The sequence below is a fragment of the Suncus etruscus genome, chromosome 14, assembly GCF_024139225.1.
Source record: "Suncus etruscus isolate mSunEtr1 chromosome 14, mSunEtr1.pri.cur, whole genome shotgun sequence".
Lineage (NCBI taxonomy): Eukaryota > Metazoa > Chordata > Mammalia > Eulipotyphla > Soricidae > Suncus > Suncus etruscus.
In genome coordinates this window covers 25,338,614-25,353,621 of record NC_064861.1, presented here as the reverse complement: position 1 = coordinate 25,353,621, position 15,008 = coordinate 25,338,614, and the positions used below count along the sequence as shown (strand labels likewise).

General features: G+C 45.9%; 1 protein-coding gene across 2 annotated transcripts in view; it reads right to left on the bottom strand.

The window, feature by feature from the left end:
- The window catches only part of NRG2 (neuregulin 2), a 200,222-nt gene extending 195,838 nt beyond the window's left edge, over nucleotides 1–4,384 (bottom strand). For both annotated transcript variants that reach the window (XM_049785998.1, XM_049785999.1), the window contains exon 1: nucleotides 3,575–4,384. In XM_049785998.1, coding sequence (XP_049641955.1) covers nucleotides 3,575–4,322 — 748 coding nt within the window. In that variant the 5' untranslated portion in view covers nucleotides 4,323–4,384. The remainder of the gene's footprint in view (nucleotides 1–3,574) is intronic.
- Between the last annotated feature and the right edge of the window lie 10,624 nt (nucleotides 4,385–15,008).

Below are 15,008 nucleotides of genomic sequence, written 5' to 3'. Positions count from 1 at the left end.
GGGAAGAAACAATGTTTTAAATAAACAGCATCTTAAAAATAAGCGTTTGCTTTTGCTATACTGAATTTTGCAGGCTACCTTCTTCTGATATGTGAATATAGGAGTCAAATCAACAAAAATCTGTGCTCAAGAACGAGATGTCCCCAGGAATCTTCTTTTTCCATATATGACAACCAAGAACAACATATATTGCCAAACTGCCAATCAGAAAAACCCAAAGGCAGAATGATCTTTCCTTTTCTTTGTTATCCACTGTGTCAATTCAACATGGAAACATCAGAAACTTACCTAGGAAAGCAAGAAGCCAACATGAATATACCAAAATACATACAGCCACTGTTTAAAATGCAGGACACTTTGCAGAACAGGATGACCTTACAGCATTGGTGTAGAGCTGATAATCCCTAAGAGTCCTGAAAAACTTTTTTCTCTTTTCCTCCATGTATGTAAATGTCTGAGAAATGCAAAGATTTTACTCAGCTGTTTACCCCCAGGAAAAATCATTTGCGGGTCCTGGAGCAGTAATGTTTGGGTGTTTACCTTGCACACGGCTGCCCCAAATTCAACCTGGCATCCCATATGGTCCCTTGGATCCGACCAGGAATGATCCCTGAGCACAAAGCCAGATGTAAGCCTTGAGCATTACTGAATGTGGCCCCAAAACAAAGCCTTTAAACAAAACAAATTGTTTTGGTTGAATTCTGAGAGGATTTCACAGACTTCAAAACAACATTTCAGTAAGGTAAAATTAGCTATTTATAAGCCTTTTTACAGGAGGGTCCAGTCTGACCCTAGCATTCATGCTCTTGAATGGTCCAGCTTTCCTGCATTTTATACCATCCTCTCTATATGGTACATTATCCCAAAGCCCTGGTCCACCAAAGCACAGCTTTCTAGATATGAAGGAACCACACTGCTCAGAACCCAGACACAGTGAGAGTTGAAACTGGCTAAACAAAGCAATCACAGTTGCTCAACATAACGGCCAATATGACAGTTTCTAAGTGCCAGTTTCCCTATTTTGCAACTGGGCAAAGCTCCTCCAAGGAGAAAATGTTTCCAATGACCCTGTGGCCCAGAGGGCTTTCTTTGGAGATAGAAAACAGAAAATGAGTTTGTTAGTTATTTCCTGCTGAGCACAAGGAAGGTGTTGTGGCTCACGAAGTTGACTTTGTTTCCATATTTAATATGTCACTACTCATGCATGTTTTCTTTAACTAACCAGTACAAAATAATAATATGCAATTTGCGCTTTTTTGTTATACTATCACCAGTTCCGCATGTTTCTTCAACAAAAATGTCCATTAATTTCTAACCCTTTCATATAGACCCCCCCACTGATATGTACCTGACATGCCAATTAAAACAAAACAATTTCATTCTAAAATGTTCCCTTACATTCCTACTCCCTGATAATTTGTGATATGGGAGACCCTTCTCATCACAGTATTTTCAGCCCTACATTTATTTTTATAGAACTGTACCACACATGCTAGCTTATTTATCTATTTATTTTTAGGTTTTTTTGAGGGACACACTCGTAAGTGCTTAGGACTATTCCTAGTTCTAGGCTCAAGAGGTCATCCCTGCGGGTACTTAGGGGACCCAGCCATGTCAGGGATCCCATTGGACTTCCAGATAGGAAGCCTGTACCCTTCCCATTGAGTTAGCTCTCTGTCCCCCCCACATGCTATTTTAATAACAATATAGCCATACCTAAAAGAAGAGTAAGTTTCTGAGTCCCAAATCTCTCATAATCTCCACATTCAACTATTAATCAGTTGTACTTGACATCAGACAAAGCTTAATTGATGAGACAAAATGGGAAGGAGGAAGAGGAGGAGGCAGGGAATGATTACTCTGTGAACTGATCTGACAATGACCATCTGGGTTCATTGGACTAGATCAGGGATTATGTGGAGAAATATTCAGGAGCAACTCACCAAAACCCAAAACAGAAGCTGTCCTTGGACAAGGCTCAATACATGTTTTTACTATTCATTTCCCACTGCATAATACAATTCCATAGCATCCCAAGGGATCTCAGATAACAAACTAATTAGAATAAAATTGTAAACCCTTAACTGGTCTCAATTTGTCATTATCAAACATTTCAGAGCATAAAACCAACATTAAAGAGTAGGCAACAATGTTCCTTAGAATAATGTCAAACAGAGAAATAGCAGATTGTTTTCCTCCTTATGAAGACATTGCAATTTTCTCTGATAACAGTGGTCCCAGTTTGTCACCGTAATTAGATATAAACCACACTAAACTCAAATGTACCTCTTGAAGGAAGGGGTGAGGTGGTGAAGAGAGATGAGGGAGGGAATGAAGGGGGTCAGGGGAGCTGGTAGACGAAGCTCTTCCCAATGTCAAGGTTGTTGATTGAGAGATAAAGATGAAAGCAGCCAACTTGCTGTGAGCTGTTACACCCTCTTTGCAACTCAGTTCCTGTGTGTTGTTCAGAATCTCCAACTTCGGGACATCTATCATAACTCACTGATTACACAACTCAGAGAGTCACACAGCACCCGCTGAATTCAACCATAGTTGAGACGAGATGAAACCTCCAGATGAAGCACAAGGTTTGGGAGCGGTTGGTTTTAAATATCTTATTGAGAAGTAAGTACTGAGTTGGCCTAGGACTAGAGAGAAAAGCTCTTAAATGAACATTTCTTTGACTCTTGACTTGGGAGACCTCCATTTTCAGCCGCACAGATCTATAGATTCCGATGCTTTGTTCCTATTCCCCTGCATTCCGGTGCAGCACCCCCACATCAGAAGCTGAGAGATGCAGTTTTAAAGCATTCAGTAGAAGTTAGTTACTCTACTTCAACTGGCATCTCAACCATCAGATCTAGCTAGACCTCCCAGAAATAGCCCAAAGAGGTGCCTGCTTGATAGTTCTGGGGGGTTAGGGAAGGCTGCTGCCTGCCAGCTGAGCAAAGGAGGGCGATCACTATGAGGGAAAAAGGAAAAAGCCCAAACTGAAAAACAAGCCACATGGAGGTCAAAAAAACAGTAGCAGAAAAAGTCCAACTCTGCCTGCGCCAGCGCCAGCGACGAGGACAGGGCGCTGGCAGTCCAGGCGAGGAAGGAGGGAGCGGGCCACCATTCCCTGGGAAGAACTTGTAAGGGAGGCAGGCCTTCATGGCCTGAGAGTCTGCCCAGCCGCTCCTGCAGACCCTGCCAGTCTGGGCAAGGCTGGCGGGTGGGAGCCGGGCGGCCCAGGCCTGCGAGGGTCACTCCTGACTCACGGAGCCTTGGGCCAGCACCCCAGGACCTCTGGGCTCTTCCTGGCGCTACTGAGCTACTGGGCTATGATGGCAGCTTTCCAGCCCCACATGCCATACATCAGCCGCAGCTCTCTGCTGGCACAGGCCAGAGCCTCCCTGCGCCCCCAGCCCGGGCATAGTTGGGGCTGGGTTCTTCTCCCCAACCCCAACCCCTCGACCCACCCGTGCCAGACGCCCTGCCCGGCAGGCCCGGGCACCTGCAGCACCTCCCGCCCCACCCCCATCGCCACCACCTTGCCCTCCCCCTTCCCCGGCGGAGGGAGGGGGCGACTCACCGCAGTCGGTGCACAGGATCTTGCCCACCTCTTTCTTGAGGTTCTTGCCGTTGGTGTCCAGGGGGGCGAAGGCCGTCTTGAAGACCAAGGGCTGCTCCGTGGGCTCCAGGAAGAAGATGTAGCGCTGGTTCCTTTCGAGAGGCGCGCAGGAGCCCACGCTGATCACCTGCTCGCGCTGCAGCCCCCCGCTCCGGAGCGGCCACTTGTCCAGCACCTTCACCAGCGCCACCCGGCCCGCGGCGGGCGGCTCGCGGGTGCTGTTGGAGCTGGAGCCGCCGGCGGGGGCCAGCCCCTGCACCTTGCCCTCCACCACCACGGGCGCCTTGTACGCCTGGTCCTGCACCGACTTGAGGCTAGGCGAGTAGCAGGCGAGAGACACCCCGAAGAGCAGCATGGAGAAGCCAGGGGCTGGGTCGCGCCTCATGCCGCCGGCGGCTGCGGCTCGCGAGCGGGCGGCGGCTCTCCGGGCTGCGAGGCTGCGGGGCTGCGGCTGCTGTGGCGGCCGCGGCTCTGGGGGCGCAGCGGGACCGGAGATGCTGCAGCTGCTGCTGCTGCCGCTCTCGCTGCTGTTGCTGCTGCTGCTGCAGCTGCTGCTCTTCTTGCTGCTGCGGCTGCGGTTGCTGCTGCTGCTCCTGCTGCTGCTGCTGCTGCTCCTGCTGCTGCTGCTGTCGCTGTCGCTGGAACTGCTGCTGCACGGAGCCTTCTCCAGTAGCGGCGGCGGCAACGCTGAGCAGCAAACCTGCCGCATCTGGCCAGGCCATTTGGGGGGCTCCGCCGCTCCGCCGCCGCCGCCTTGGGAGGGGAACCCGAGCCCGCTGGAAAACCGGAAACAGCGTAACGTTAGCGCCTCGAAGCCCTCCACCAGCAGCCGGGGGAGGCGGCCCCACTAGGGCAGGGGGCAGGCGACGAGCGGGCCGCGGTGCGCAGCGCGGCGCCGCGCAACGCTCCCACCCAGCGCGCCAGGACCAGGAGGATGCGGAGGAAGGACCGCGCGCCCGCCCGCCCACTTGCTCTCTCGCGCCCCCTCTACCCGCGCGCCCAATGTGGAACGCGGCTTCTGCAGGGCCGGATCGGGAACCGCACCGCCCTGGCCGCCTCGGGGCCCGCGGGGGTGCCGGAGGAAGCGTGCTCCCCTTGGCGCCTGGGATTTATCCGCATGGCGGGGGGCAGTCGGCGAGGGGAGGGCGGAGTAGCGAGGACGTCGGATCCTGGCGCTGTCCTATGGATGTGGGAGTGGGACCAGGGCGTGCCCCGCCTGAGCCACTGGCGGCGGTGGCAAGTGGGATGAAAGCGACCTCCCGCCTCCTGGGCTTGTCCCCTTCCCTGGGTGAACCCTCGAATCCGGGGTCCCTTAATCGAGCCCACGTGTGCTTCGCCCTGCCACCACCTGCTTAAGCGCTGGAGATTCTACTGGAGGTGAGGGAGGTTCCCAGACCAGTTATTTGGGGGGAAAGAGGAGGTTGGGGACTTGGCGTGGAGCCTTGATTGGGGTGGTGGTTGGGAGAGGGTCCAGACCCCAAGACTCTGTCTGGGTTTTCTCCAGCAGTCGGGCAGGACCGGGTCGCACACTAGGCAATTCCCCTCCCCACAATCACGACCTGTAAGGTGTTGGGAAAAGCTGTTGGGGAGCCAATTTGAGAACCCGAAGCTGCTCCAGAGGAAAGGGTTTCCTTCTAAACTCTACTGTTCGCAAGAATTGGGGCGGGGGGGGGGGTTTGCTCACTAGTCTCAGCACCTGATTTTATAAAGCACACCAAGGATCCATTTGTCCGCTCTGGATAAAGTTCCAGAGTGCTTGCATGATCCGACTTATATCTTTGAAGTAGTGGAGCCCAGGAATTCCCAAGAGGTCTTGGAGAAGTCTTCCCTGCTTGGGCCATTGCAGAAAACTGGCCCAAGGATATTTGGCTCTGGCCAGGATTGCTATTCTAGAATTAAAGGTGAGAGTTAGCTAAGGACCTTTACTAGCTGCATAAGATATACCTCGAATTTACATAAATCTTTAAAAACTCAGGCCAGAGCTATAGCATAGCGGTAAGGCGTTTGCCTTGCACGCGGTCAACACATGACGGACCCCTGTTGGAATCCCGGCATCCCATATTGTCCCCTGAGCCTGCCAGGAGTAACCCCTGAGCGCCGCCGGGTGTGACCCAAAAATTTAAAAAAAACAAAAAAACAAAAAAACTTTAAATCTAGGCTGATGTTTACCCCAGCTGTATGTATTGGCTAGGGATGTGTCTAAGTAACTATTTTAACTAAATATAGTAATAAAAATTCATTACATAAATAATTGCGCTAAAAAGATTTACCTCAAATAATAAGTTATTATTATTATTTTGGTTTGGGGGCCACACCCGGAGGTCACTCCTGGCAGGGATGCCGGGAATCAAACCTAGATTCATCCCAGATTGGCCGTGTGCAAGGCAAACACCCTACTGCTGTGCTATCACTTGAGCCCCAATATTTACCTCAAATTTAATATGTCCAAAACCAACTGCATTATTTCCTCTAACCCACTCCAAATTCCTCACAATTATTAATTAATACTGTTTAATCTTTGGCCACTCAACACAGCCTATTGAGTCTTTTTTGTTTCATCTTATTCTTTCTTATCCAATCAGGCACAACTTAAAAGTGGCTAACTTAAAAGTCTAACTTATTTACTTCCTCTCCAACTCTACCGTGAATAGTTTCAGTACAAGAACTCTTCCCCTCTCACTTGGTTTGCCTCAAAGTCCACTGACCTACACACCATTTCCCTCATGGCTTTTCTCCACTCCTACCACCCTACCACCTCCAGACTGCCTTCTAAAATGAAATCTGAAAATGATCTGGCCATGCCCTCTTCTCTCAGGAGTAAAGCCTACATGCTTTAGTGTGACTTTGCATGGTCTCCCTCCACCAACTCAGTACCATACCAAGCACAGATCATTTACCCGACTGGCCATCCAAGGCACATCCAAAGCACATCCAAAGATGTTTCTTGGGGTCATCCTTCTGCACATAATGTAACTTGTATCCAGGAAGACTCAACATTACTTTACTCACTTAGAAAATTAGATCTAGACTACTAGATCCCAGGGTCAGCCAGAATTATATTTTATTTCTTCTTTCTGGCATATCCACTTCCATTCCCCCATGATAGATATATATGACCTCCTCCTCTTCCTCCTCATGCATTGTACTGTCTGTTATTGCAGTGATCACATCTGCATTAGGCATCTGTATTAGGTCCATTAGTCTAAGTATCTTAATAACAGATCTGCCTAGCCTTTGGATCAGTTTACAAAGGAAAGTCTAACAAAGAACCTAGCAAAGAATAAGAATCAGAAAATCTTCAATGAAAGAAGGAGGGAAGATACAAACATTGCAAACCAGCTCTCTTAAAGGCATCAAGCCTTTAATCTAATTTAAGCCTTTAATCTGCTGGCTACTGCGAATGTTCCCCTTTACATTTATACAAAGCAGACATCATTCATCATGAAACATCATTGTAAGGAAAATCACTAACTTTACTTTCTTGCTTTTCAAATAAATAGAACAATCTCTGGGAGGTAAAGGGCATTATTTAAGAGCGCGTGCACTCGGCCCATACTCGATGTTCTCTTTCAGAGATGAGAGCAGTGGTGAAGAACTTGAGTTCTAGAGTCAAAATGAGTTGGGTTTCAAACAGATTTTGTAAATTATTAAACTTTAGGATAAGTTTATTGCATTCTCTAGGCCCTAGTTTCTTTATTGATAGGCCTTAGTTTCTTTAATGGTTATAAAAATAGGATCTTCCTAATAAGGTCGGATTTTGTTCCTTATGTGCTTATTTGACAAACATCCAACTAATGGCTCCTCTGAGTCAGGCACTGAGGTAGTATACTGGCCACTGTGTACATTCAGTGAGCCAAGCTGACTCTGTCCCAGCTCTTCAAAGCACATAGAGACAAGTATAAACCAAGCAGACAAATTGTTAACTCATTACTTACTGAGATGCACGTCCACAAGGAAATATGGCAGGATGAAAAGATAGGGAATAATGGGAAAGGGAGAGGGTGGGCCCTCCAGGATAAGAGGAAAGCTTCTCTGTTGAGATAACATTTAAACTGAGTCTAAAAGGATTCGAAGGAGTGGATTATGTACAATAAGTGCAGTGCTAAGAATGTCTGTGGTACCCAGTGGGGTCAAAATTAATGTTGAATATAATTGATATTTTCCAAATATCAGTGGTTCCTCATCTAAGAAGTATATAGTAGTTGATTGCTACTATTTTCTGTATATTAAAAGCTCAGTGTGGGGCTCAGAGCGATAGCACAGCTGTACGGCATTTGCCTTGCACACTGCTGATCTGGAACCAAGCCAGGTTTAGTCCTGGGCATCCCATATGGTCCCCTGAGCCTGCCAGGAGTGATTTCAGAGTGCAGAGCCAGGAGTAACCCCTAAGCACCGCTGGGTGTTCCCTCCCCCCCAAAAAAATGTTCAGTGCTGTGTAGATATGAGGGAAGAGTTAGATGGCTCAGTGAGCTGAAGCACATACCTAGCTATGTGTGTCCTGGCTTTGATCTCCAGCACCTCTGGGAATGGTTCCCAAGCACTGCAGGAGCATTCCCAAATACCATTACTGAGTACCCGCCTCCCCCCAAAATAACCCTGTAGTGCAAATTTTCAATAGTAGGTATTCTTGTGAAGAATAAAAAGACATTTCTTGGTCAGGGTTGTGAATCAAGTTAGACCATTTTCCTTAAATATGTGAGTCTCTGGATTTTACTTCCAGTAACTACAGAAACAAAACAAAAACTTCCTGACATCTCTCTCTCTATTTCACACATTCATTTTAATGTATAACAAGATATTAAGTATGAAAAAGAGAACATGATAAAGAAGAATGATAAGAGTTGTTACCGTTTTTTTTCTTTTTCTAAAGGGTAGAGTCCAAGAAATAGTACATTGGGCAAGACACTTGCCTTGCATTCAACTGACCCACTTTCAATCCCTGGCACTGTATCATTATATAAGGTCCCTGAGCCCTATCAGGAGTGATCCCTCAGCATAGAGCCAGGATTAAGCTCTGAGCACAGCTGTGTGTGTCCCCCCCCCCAAAAAAAAACAAATTATATATATATATATATATATATATATATATGTATTTTTGAAAGCAAACAACAGCGATTAAAACTTTGTTTTGGGTTTGTTTTTGTTTCTTTGACCACACTTGGTGCTATTCAGGGGTTACTCCTTGCTCTGTTCTCAGGAATCATTCCTGGTGATGCTAAGGGGACCAAATGGGATGCTGGGAATAGAACTTGAGACAGGCACATGCAAGGCAAGTGCATTACCTCATGTTCTGTCTTTCTGGCCCAGAAATAGAAATTTTGGATACTGGAGAAGGGCACTGAATGACTAGGGAATGATAGGCAAGGATATTTTTTCACTGCATTCCTTTATTTCTGGCTCTATGATCAGGGATCACTCCTGGCAGGGGCTGGTTGTCATATTTGGTGCCAGGGATCAAAAGTCTGAGTAGTTGTATACTAGGCAAGAGCCTTACCTGCTCTAGCCCCAAGTGTTCTCTTTTCTACATTGTATATTTACAAGGAGATATTTATAGGGTGGAAGAGTATACCTGATTATCCTGGGATTTATTCCCAATGCAGGACTGGGGGAGGGGCAATGAAAATTGAACCTGGGGATCTCAACTGCAAAAAAAAAAAATGCTCCAACATTTTTATGCTTCAATAACTTTGCATTTTGCACATTGAAAGACTTATGCAAGTTTAGTGAATTGCTCAGATGGCCAGTGGAGTTGGGCTTCCCATTTGGTATCCTACCAAAGAGCCAACTTTGCACATGCCACCATTCAGTGTGAGAAGTGGCCCTTGACCTTACTTCCTTGTCCCCTGAGAAGTCTCTAATTTCTCTAAATGATTTCCACCAATGCTATTTGAAATTTATAACATGGATAGCCAATAGCATAATCATCATTTTACAAAATTATATGAAAAAAAATCAAGACACTGAAAGAATTGGTGACATTCCCAAGATCCCAAAGCTCCTGATAAGGCCAAGGTGCATCATAATTTAAGATCAAGCTTTTAAGGTTTCTTTAGGGTTTTATCCTTATGCATTTATTTATCTACATAAACTATTTTTTACAAATAAAATGAAAATATGTGTAACATGTGATAGCTTGATACAGGCCTATATCAAGTGAATCCTATGAAAGGATTCCTAGGACTTAACACATCCAATCACCTACAATATTTACCCTTTTTGTTTGTTTATTTGTTTTTGTTTTTCAGTCACACCCAGCAGTGTACAGGATTACTCCTGGCTCTGGGCTCAGAAATTACTCCTGTGGTGGACACAGGGGACCATAAGGGATGCTGGGAATTAAACCCAGGTTGACTACATGAAAGTCAAATGCTCTACCCACTATACTATGGCTCTGAGCCCAATATTTACCTCTTTCTTGTTTGTTTTTGGGTCACACCTGGTGGTTCTCAGGGATTATTCCTGGCTCTGTGCTCAGAAATCTCTCCTGGCAGGTTTGGGGGACAATATGGGATGCTGGGAATCAAACCTGGGTCCGTCCTGGGTTGGCAGTGTGCAAGGCAAATCCTACCAACTATACTATCACTCTAGCCCAATATTATCTTTTTTGTTGTTGTTGTTGTTGTTGTTGTTGTTTTAAACCAACCTGGAGGGGCTCAGGGTTACTCCTGGCAGGCTTTGGAAACCATTATGGGATGCTGGGAATCAAACCCAGGTTCATCTTGAGTCAGCCACATGCAAGGCAAACACTGCACAATTGCTCCAGCCCCAATATTTACCTCTTTCAATTTTAGTGAGAATTCTTATGATCACTTGTCTTAGCAAATTTTAACAAGCATACAGTGTTGTGAAATATAGCCAACACAGTAGGTCTTAAACTCATATTTATTCAGGGAAAAGGTTCCTCAGGCTCAAAGAAATCATACTCAAAGAATCTGGGGGCTCTTCTTGATGATTCTCAGCCAACAGGGCCATTGAGTTTATTCTTTTTTTTTTTTTTTTTTAATTTTTAGGTCACACCGGCAACGCTCAGGGGTTATCCTGGATCTATGCTCAGAAATCGCTCCTGGCAGGCTTGGGGGACATTATGGAAATGCCAGGATTCGAACCACCACCCTTCTGCATGCGAGGCAAATGCCTTACCTCCATGCTATCTCTCCGGCCCCCATTATTGAGTTGATTCTAGGGACCAAAGGATGAGAGGTATCTTGGTGTCTGCAGTGCCACATGTTACCCCCATTCCCCATTTTTCCTGTGTAACCTTACCTGTAACCTTACCCGCCCATTTCTGGGAAAGGTCTTTGGAAGGCAAGAAAAGGATTGCCTCAGGGGCAGGAAGGGGATTGATTGAGAGAGATTCAGCAAGAGAGGAGAAGGCGATCTGAGAGGATGGAGGGAGAAGAAACATGTTGAAAATAGGGCTAATAATGGAGCTTGCTTGGAAGGTTATGATAGAAGCCACACCTGTTGGCTAGGGCCTGAGAAAAGCTGACGCCCCCTGAAACCTAGTTGCTGTGGATCATTTCTCTCGCCGCCACGCTAAAAATCCACCGGCTGGAGAGAGTTGCAGGCACATGGCCTGGGCTAGAGGAGAAAGGCCCCTCCATTCATCACACCATCATCCATCCCATCCAGGACTGTTTTTCAACACCACGCACAAGGATTGCCCTAATGATGTGATGGGTGTCTTCAGGGGAGGAAAACAAAGTGGTGCTGAGAGTTGAGTCTGGGTAGGGTGTGTGCTTTCCAAGTACCCTAGCCCCTAATTCCATGGCCCATTTTATTACTGTCATTTTATAAATAAAATTTTGTAATCTTTGACAAATATCTCTCCCGTCCCCTGGCAACCACTCTTTTTTTCTGTAACTGTGAGGCAGCTTTTTTTTTTTAAGATTCCACATCTAAATAATATGCAGTATTTGTTTATCTTTATTTGTCTTGCTTCAGTTGCCATAATGTCCCCATTTCATCCATGTTGCTGCAAATGGCAGAATTTCCTTTTTTTTTTTAAACTGAGTAATATATCATTGAGATACATTGAATATATATCTCTTTATCTATTGATTCATTGATGGGCATCGAGGTTGTTTCCATACCTTGGCTATTGTGACTCATGCTGTAATGTATGTGGGAGCACTGATATCTCCTTGAGATCATGATTTTCCTTTGTAACAAACGAGCTCTTGCTTTTGAACCAAAGCACACAGAGTCAGTCTTTCACTACACCATGGTTTTCCCCAGAAGGTTGTGGGGGAAAAAAACTAGTTCATGGTAGCAGTGGGCTGTGTCACTATATAATAATCGCTGAGAACAAAAACAGAAGTAGACAGAATGGTATAGACATTCTGAATTCAAGATAGAACACCCACATGAAGAGCTTGGCTTCTTCTCTCAGATCCCTCCCACACAAAATGGGTTTCTTCCAGCTTTAGCCAATTCAGTGGGCCGGAAGGGCTACAGAAGCAAGACACTAAGACACCATGTGGCTATGGGGACTGGCTGGTCAAAGGAGAATGGGCCTGATCACACAGCTGCATATATCAAGACACTTTGCAGGACAGTCTCACTTTCTAAATAAAGACGTTTTGTAAACAACTTCCCCCGCCCATCCCCCCCTTGAAGATCTGTTTTCTAAATTTGGCTTCGAGAATCACTCTCAGGTTCTGTGTGGTTAATTTCTTTTCCTCCAAGGATTTTTAAACAAGGAACGAAATAGAAAACAGATACTAAGCATTTGAGAATATTAGCACTGGGGAGGACCTTGGCATCAGTAGCCTGATGTCCCATTTTCACAGAGGAAGAAGACCTTGGAGATGATTTGATTCACTCAAGGTCACTCAGCCTACTGAGTGGCACAAACGACTCTGAAACCCTGACTCCTTGCCTTGGGTACTTCTGTTTCAAAATTCTGGTTTCAGCCCTGTTAGGTTATGAACTTGGGCAAGCCACTTCCTGTCAATCCCCTATCCCAATAAACTTGGGAAAATAATATTACTACCACTTAGGGGGGTTATAAGGATTGATGAGTTAACTCATGCAAGAAGTTCCACCTGGTAGAGAGTAGCTGAATAAGAACAATCAATCCAGACTGCCCATGTTGGACTCACACTCTGCCACTTGTTGAACTGACATTTTTGTCAAGGTACTTAACTTCACAGTGTTTTTGTTTCCTCCACTATAAAATAGGTACAGAAATCATTGTTTGTACTTCATTAAAGTTATTTGGAGTTTTGAGGGCTGGGGAAAGGTTTAGTGACTTTTGGGGGGGTTGGGTCACACCCAGCAGCATTTGGGGGTTACTCCTGCCTCTGCGCTCAGATATCGTTCCTGGCAGATTTGAGGGACCATATGGGATGCTGGAAATCTAACTCGGGACCATCTGGGGGAATCTAACCCGGGTCCTCCGGGGTTAGCCACATGCAAGGCAAATACCCTACTACTGCACTATTGCTACAGTCTCCAGGTTTGGTGACTTAAGGCAGGGCTTTGCTCTCCCAGAGTCCCCCACATACACTAAGGCTCTAGCAGCTCTGAGTTTGCCATCTCTAGGATACCAGAGCCAGGTGTGAGTACTAAAACTAAAGTGTGATATAAAGCTGAAAGGGTCCAGGGCACTTAGCAGACTCCAGTTCCATGATCACTTCTCTCAGTCCTAGAGGGTATATGGTTCCCCCCCAGTACTTCCTGGGATAATTCCTGACACTAGCAGGTGTAGGGGGCACTCCCACCCAAAATGTGTGTGCATCTTCCTGCAGCAAGCCCATACCCAAATGTGTAAATAGCAAAACCAAGCATGTGTGCAACCCTCTATCACTGCCAAAACTAAGGAAAACAAATGGATAGGAAAGAGGAAAATGAGTAAACAAGAAATAAAATTATTGTGTGTCTTAAATAAGATAAAATATAGACCCATTGAAATAATACTCAGAACATGCTAGCTGTGAGTAGTCTGCTAGAATAACTAATTTCCTTATTTTAGGTAGCCTTGCTTTGCCCTAAACTCAGAAGTTTTCAAATCACCCGCATTCATAGATTTTTAGACATCTGCTACAATTCTTAAGAGCTTGATGTTCTGCTTTATATATATATAAACCCTCATGGTTGGTAATCCCAACTCCCAATCAAGAAGAAACGTGACTCAGTAAGTTATGGACTTGTCAGGCACTCACCCCCATAGCTGCTGGAAAGGGCAGCACTGCCTGTGGCTGAGGGGTTCCATCTGGGATAATAATATTTATTTCTTTGTAAAGTGCTCTGAGACCTTTGAATGAAAAGCACGATGTGCGCACAGGCTATTATCTTTTTTCCAGATATCACTGTTCGGTTCCTATCCAGAAGCTTCCTAAAATAGACCACAGCAGAAACACAGACACATATGCAGCTGACCTGAGCTCTAGGACGCAGGTAAAAAGATCGGTGCTTGACACTCTTCTTAGTTTGCTTTTGTGTTTTTTTTTTTTCACATGTCATGGTATATCTAATTTGGATTGAGGAGCTGTATGATATGCCTGCTCCTAACATGGGTGTTTTACTGTTCAAAGCATTCAAAACCTTTTATTCCTTCCACTCTCCTCTGATTAGAATCCTCTCTTGGGGTCAAGAGAAACATCGAGGTTGATGCAGCTCATGGGGATGTAAAGCAGGATGAGAAAAATAAATTAGATCTTATTCCCAAATCCTCCATCTCTTGCTTCTGGAAATTTCTATCTTACAGTATCTAGTTCATGTGCATTCTGTTTTTGTTTTTGAGACTACTCCTGGTAATGCTTAGGGATTACTCCTGGCTCTGCCCTTATGGATTATTCCTGGAGGTGCTTGGGGGGGGATCATTGGATGTCATGTATGTAAACATTTTTATGGGATTATTATGTTACTGACCCTACCCTGATCAGTCGTTGTGCCCTATGCTAGGTGTGCCCTGGCATTCTGCTCCCACCATAGGGTGGTACCTGATTCTGCTCCCACCATTGGGTGGTACCTGATTCTGGGGGCATAAAAGCAAGGGTCTGTGGAAGGTGAAGGGCTTTTTTCCTGGGGCCTATTCTTAGGCCTTTTGGCTTCGGCCTCTTCATGGAATAAAGAGCTGTTTTCTTCGGAAGCCTGACTGCCTGTTGGCTTTCTTTCTGCAGCACTCACCTCAGAACCGCCGGCTGAACAGGGTAACAGATGCGTGGTCCAAGCTGGAGGAGAAAGGCCTCATCCTCCATCTCTTCATCAGTCAACCTCATCAGGGGCTTATTTGCAACTTTATGGCGCCTGAACAGGGACCTGATGAGGTTGACTGATGGAGGGATGGAAGATGAGGCAAATCAGCCCCTTGGTAAAATTTGTGTCAGGAATATTATGAGAGAGACACAGGTATGTGGTTCAGTAGTGGAGCACATAGCTTGCACCATGT